At 41.2% G+C, this 6721-nt stretch overlaps 1 protein-coding gene across 1 annotated transcript; it reads right to left on the bottom strand.

Annotated features, from left to right (window-relative positions):
* Positions 1–3357: 3357 nt before the first annotated feature.
* Positions 3358–4661, bottom strand: LOC102789599 (free fatty acid receptor 2-like). The gene has a single exon (XM_006791717.3). It carries the CDS (start codon positions 4445–4447, stop codon positions 3419–3421), a length of 1029 nt encoding a protein of 342 aa, XP_006791780.1. The 5' UTR covers positions 4448–4661; the 3' UTR covers positions 3358–3418.
* Positions 4662–6721: the final 2060 nt, after the last annotated feature.

Here is a 6721-nt window from a genome sequence, read left to right as displayed (position 1 = left end):
AAACCACCAACACTCAGGCCTGCTATGAACTGGAATCTGCTGGAACACCATGTTACTTTCCAGAGTGAAGCCAGTTTTATATCATATTTGACTCAAAGGCTGTCACAGAAAATATTAATGGGGGTGTATGTATATATTTTAGATTTTATGTATAATTTTGACTCTGTGTTAGTTACAGAAAAAACCTCAAATCATGTCATTCATGCCTGTGATGAGTCAAAGTAAGCTTGTGAGTTTCACTTTTGTTGTCAGCCTCAAGTGGCCAGTTGAGGAACCGCAGCTCTTGCACAGTGGATTTCATTTTTTTAGCCCAGGAGACAGTTGCTTCATTTATAGATGCTATAACATAACCTCACAGTAAAGGTAATTACAGGCTCATGTCATTACTTTAAAAATTAGTTTGAGGAGCTTTAGTTTTTTTTATGTATACAGGCCTGTGTCTTATTGTGGTGGGGCGTGGTCTGCGGCGCCGTGCAGGGAGGGCGGACGCAACTGCACGGCATCCTTAATCACGCCCGCCTAGTTATAAACACGGGAACTCAGGGGTTGGTGTGTTGTGGTGTGACAAATATTGAATAAAATGGCTCAAACCTATGATCCCTGGACCCTCATTCACACCACACTTATATTTTATCAGTCTGATATTTGTAATGCAGTAGCTCTGCTTACAAAACAAAGATTCATCAGGAGATTTTTTTTTATATTCATCACAGCCTCAGAGGGGCTTTAACCACAGGTTCCATTACCTTGTCAAAGCAGACTTTTTTTTTACTGAGAATACCCCAAATCTCTTTTTAATCTTCTTTACTGATCTATAGGAAAAAATCCCTTTAATAAAACAATGTCTTCACGAACCACAGGTCCTGACATACTACCCGTCACTTGCTCAGTATTCACTACCACTTCACTCTTAATCTGGGTCACACATTGATCATTCCAAAGCAACAGATTGCCTGCAATACTGCATACTTGAGCAAATTAATGATTTTCTCCAATCAATCCTTACACACCTCTCCTCCCAGGGAGGAGGAGATGGTCCGTCAGCCAAAGCCAGCTCGACCTCCTTGATTTAATTCTGTCACGCTCAATAACATGATAAGTCGGTGCTAATCAGTGTTTATTTTCTTCTTCTTTTTTTTTTACAGATGCCCCACCCAATGAGCTGATTTTATACTTGAACATTGCAAAGATGTGTTTCCTCTCTGCAACGGCCGTTTGTTTTTTATTGAATGGTAAGATTAATTCTGTTTAGCTAGAATTGCATGTAGTTGTTAAAAAAAATAATAATAATTTTTGTGATCATCAATTTTCTCAATCTTGTGCCACACAGCAGTCAGAAATATCTGGGCGAAGGGAAAATGAAATCTGCCACGTGAGTACTGTGTTCTTCAACCTTTGACAAACACACATAAGCACACACACACACACAAGGCTGATTTTCTTATTGTTTTATCCCTGTAACTTATCACACATCATTAAGGAAAAGTCAACAGTGATGCAATAACCAAATATTGTGTTCCAGGAAAGACAAAATGAAAAAGGAGAAAGGATTGTCGGCTGTTCAGCTGAGCTCTTCTCATCAGACCAACCTTTTACAAACAACATTCAACTCATCAGGAAAAGAAAAAACAATTATCAGTGAATGATGTGCATAGGTCCATCTCACTTTTCCATGTGAAAAATTCACCAGATTTTAAACCACATCTGTATGTATGCATATTCTGCTGTGCTCTTTCATAGTGTATAATCTGTAATCGCTGATGTGTACAAGTGACTCATCCCTGTAACTTTTTATCCTATGGCATGCTGACTCGCAGATTTTTGGGTTTGTTCGTCGTGTCGATGGCTGTTAACCCACACGTCTTAGTCATTCGCTGGGGTCTGTTTGTCAAAATGAATGATTCATGCGCGATCCACCTGTCAAACAGATACAGTGATCGACTCAACCTCTGTGCAGGCCTAATCCTCGCTAAATAGGATTACAGCCGATGCCAGCGCTTGCTTGTGTGATAGCATTGTTTATGTTTGCAGCGTGTGGGGTGAGATCTTGATTCACTTTTTGGAGGAAGTTCATTTTAAATTTAGGCCAGCCCACACTGCCAAGAATTTAAAAAAACAAATACTGGAAGAAATGATGAACGTTGAACAGCTGAGTGAGCTGATGGATCTTCAGTATAATCAGATTAGTGACATCAAAAATCAAAGAGGCAGCTCAGTAAGCTTTCTATTACTCATCCTGCTTTTATGTGTAAATACATAAAATGTGCATAAAAACATTTACATATGATATCACTGAGCTGCCGATGGCAACTGTTGATCACTTGATGCAGGCGGTCTTTACGGGCATTTTTCATATTTCTCATCCCCCTTCTTTCCAAAACAAATTAGTCCTTATCTCTTTTCTTCCGCTCACTCATACGCACACAATCACCTTGTACCTGGCTGCTGCCCATGTTGAGGTTATTGATTAACTCAATTTATTATTGTACAGTTCGTTTATGAAAATAATGTTTGTGCGGTTTGCTTTTGCTTCCATCAGTCCTTTCTTCCTTTTCCCGTCATTACACTCACACGTGTGTGTCCACACAAACACTGTTTACACCTGCTGGCGTGGTGTCTTTACAAAATAATGCATGAGTCAGACATCATGCAAAATGTATAATCTTATTTGAATATGAAAATAAGCTTTATTTACGTGTTATTATATTATTACAACCCCGTTATGCATATATATGTGTACATTCATACATCTCTCTTTCTTCATATATCCCATATAAATATAAGAACAGCCATCATCATGCAAAAAACATTACAAATTTAAACATATGTACAATTACAAAGCGAACTGCTCTCTGTTTTCAGCATGCTTGTATATGCATGAAGATGCCACGCATTTTCTCTTTCTTCTGCTACTTCTTCTTCAACCACCACTGCTTAACACATAATGACCGTATTGTTGCAAACAATATCCTGTCACGACTAAGGATGTTGGTTGGAACATTTAATCTGTAGCTGCGGAGAGATGACGTGCAACTCTGTTGCTTAGATATTCATTTTGTTACAGTCTCTGCTGCGATGCTCCACAACACCTGCCTGCATTTAAGGGTCTCTGTACTTCTGTTACACTGTGCGAGAAATGTTGTTATGTCCTGGTGACAGTTCAAAGTAGGCTGTCTCTGAGGTTTTACCCGATGCGCTGCATAAAGAATTGGCATGGCGTGCTTAGGAAGACTGAAGGTTACCTGTCTTGTCTCATTTCCAAAAAGGAATCTCATCAAACAAAAATACACTTCACTGTATAAAGCAAAGTCATTTTCTCACATGTATAAACATTAACATGGCATTAATTTTCTGCTCCCTGGGATGAAGAAATAAGACAACAGTAAAGGCAGCCGCTTACAGGTCCCTTTCTGTCAGCTCAGATAGCATTGATCTCCTCTTGCGTGTGTTCCTTATCTTGTGCAGTCTTGGTAATTCCCCCGCACAAGGCCTGGAGCAGGTGACAAGACATGCACCTCTGGAGACGGCTTTTAACCCCTTCAATCACACTACCCACAGTCCCTCTCACAGCAGAGGAAGAAAAGTAGAAAATAAGAGGGTCTAGACAGGCATTGAAGGTGCTGCACAGCAGGGCCGTGTCTCTCCACGCTGGACTTTTCTTGTTTATAAAACCAACGATGTGTGAGACGTTGTAGGGTCCAAAACATAGAGCAAACACCACCAGGGTTCCCAAAGCCATGCCCATGGCTCGGATGCGCCGGCGCCGGTCAATGTGTTGCAGCTTTGAGAGAATTCTGATGAAGTTGATGTAGCAAAAACTAGAAATCAGGAAAGGGATGCAGAAAAGCACCACACAAAGCTCCAGGCGCACAGGCAGGAGGACCTTCAGCTGAGACTCGGTGAAGTTCTCATAGCATAGTTTTCTGCTATCGCTGCTAGGGTGAGCTGAGGCGTTGAGGTGTTCAGTGGGGACTGCAGAGTTACTTTGGCCAATAAAGGGCATGATAAACACGATACTAAGTTGGGCGGTGGAGAAAATCCAGAAGAAAATGCTGGCAGCTACAGCATACACAGGTCGCCGCTTCAGAGTGTGCCGAATGGGGAAAGCCACACCCAAGTAGCGCTCTACACTGACAGCAGTGAGGAAAAAGGTGCTGTTGTAGATGGTCATGTAGAAGATAAAGCCAGACAGCGGACAGAGGGCATAGGGCATGTTCCAAATCATGCCGTTCATTGCTTCCTGCATCTTGAAGGGCAGGAAGATGAGAAAGAGGAGGTCGGAAATGGTCAGGTTGAGGAGCAGGATGTCAATCGGGGTGGGTTTCTGCCTTACTTTCTTACAAAAAGTGTAGAAAGCCAAAACATTGGCCGGGAAGCCCAGCACAAAGGTAATGACGTAGACAGAGAGACAAAGTGCTGTGTGGCACCGCTGCGTGGTGGGCTCCATGTGAATCTTTCAACTCGGTCAAGAATTGAGATGTGTCACATTATATCCCCGACCCCGGGGATGAATAGACTGCAGAACAAGGAGGTTTTATCTGTGGGGCAGCACCGACCACAGAAGACGAAGGCTTCTTATTGGCTCAGTGTCCTGGAACAAACCCAACGAGACAGAGCGGTTTTTCTGTCCCCACCAATAAACCACAGCTCATCGTTTCCTCCAGGGCTTTGAGCTCTGCTGATAAGAGAGAATGAAAAGAGATTACCACACAGCACAGCAAACTATTTTAAACTATGAGTATAAAATTGACACTTCATTTGAAAACGTGGTGTTCATACAATAAATGCTTTTCCTACAACAAAAGGTAGGAGGCATCCCAAAGTATGCTGTAATTATGTTTTTTCTATATTCTTTCTTAATTTTCTTCCACATCACTACTTCAGAGGTTATTGTGGTTGTGTATTATCTCTTAATGAGAAGACAGTGTTTTAACCCGGCACACGAGTTTGTATACAAACCATAATACTGTGTTATTGCTTGTTCCTTGTTGTAAATACAGTGCAGCAGTGCTTTTATCATTAAGTCCCAGCCCTTGTTCTTACTGTATACACAAATACTGGACATGTTGTGAAAATGATAACCCTCATAAACTTAATGAGTTAACTACACGAGGGAAAATAGCGTCTCAAAGCTTTACTTTGCCACGACTTTTTCAACACGGTTCTATCTGTATCTGTTTCCTGCATCATCGTATAAAGGAAATAGAAAGTCAAGACAGCGGTAAGGAAAGTTTTATAATCTATAAATCAACCTATTGGAGAAATATTAAAATGAAACTAGGTTCTTACCCTTTATGGGGCAACTTCCATCGAGTGAATATCTGTGTCAGACGCTCAGCTCTTATAGTCCAGTGTCTGAGAAGAGGAACTATTTTTTTCTGACCATTCTCTATAGTGCTGTGATGAAACTCAAGATTTTACACCAATTTAAGCAACTCGGACAAGTCCACAGTGACAATTTTTGTCAGCTCACAAATCCTCACTCCTGCAACAGACTTCCCATTTTTGGCATTTTTCATGAGCAGCGTGGCTTACCTCCCAGTGCGTCTTCCTTGCTGTTTTGTTTGATCACCTCTGCGCACCTCACCTCCAAGCTGCTGTCTCTTGGCACATCCCCCTATTTACCTGTTAATCTAAACATCCAGTGCAGATAATAGAAATGACTATTAGTGAGATATTGCTGCAATTTATCTCCCACTCTCGCCAAACATGGTTTCCCTGGTAACAACTGGCCTTTTTTTCAGCATGAGCGGTACAGACGGACTCTGTCAGGCTGTTTGATCGTAGTTTTTTTTTTTTTTACTATATTTAGTCATCAATGCCCAATGCTTCTTTACATTTCCCTCTTTAATATGAGTCAGTGGAGATAAGCATTGGTCAAGGGAAATGGCCCAGTGACAGAGCTGTCCCTCCTTTTACAGCATGTGGTGAGAACAGCAATGTGGATGATGTTGTTTGAATAGTCATATACTGCACACAGTAATAAAAAATCTAATAACTCGTGGCTGACTTGAAGACTGGAAAGGCTTTACTTTTAGAGATAAGTCTGTATCCTGCAGCAGCTCAAAAACACTCTGAGATATCAGAGGTCAGAGGCCCTTTTTTTTTTGTATTTACCACCTGCTGCTTGACCCTGCTCTACCATCCAAGAGCAGGGTCAAGTTTAAATTGAACAGGTTTAAATGGAGAAGACTGGTTTATTTCAGAAGCAGAGACGTGAGCTTTGGAAGTTAAAATGACTCAAAGGTGAACAAAGAGTTCTTTTGATGTTGCTTAATGTATGTAAATCACTCTGAGGCGGTTTCACTTGTGCTTAAATGCCTGACTCCAATGTTTGACTTTTGGGTATTTTGTCTGACCTAACTTCATGTTAGTTATTTATCCCTTTACCAGGTCGGTTACGTCTTGGTGATGCTATTGATCCCATTTAAAAGCCTCCTTTCAACTTCCGTACACCCCAGGCAACGACCAAACAAACAATGTGTGCGGTTCACGCAGTGCAGTTATTTCAACAGACACACTGTGTTGCACAAGCTGTTCTGTCCCGCTGTGTGAGCTGATTTTACAGAGTGACATCACGTAGTTTCTAAGATGCTGTCTGTCCAAAAAGTTTGCTGTAACACTTTGTGGTGTTTCATCATTGGAGGACAATTTGATTTGGTGAACAAATCAAATCAAATCCAGGAACAAATTTTAAAAAAAAGTTGCTGTCACTACCAAT

The sequence above is a fragment of the Neolamprologus brichardi genome, chromosome 11 (genome assembly GCF_056152115.1).
Source record: "Neolamprologus brichardi isolate AB-2024 chromosome 11, ASM5615211v1, whole genome shotgun sequence".
Taxonomy (NCBI): domain Eukaryota; kingdom Metazoa; phylum Chordata; class Actinopteri; order Cichliformes; family Cichlidae; genus Neolamprologus; species Neolamprologus brichardi.
Note: the sequence above shows the minus strand (reverse complement) of the source record. Positions and strands in the feature narration are given on the sequence as shown.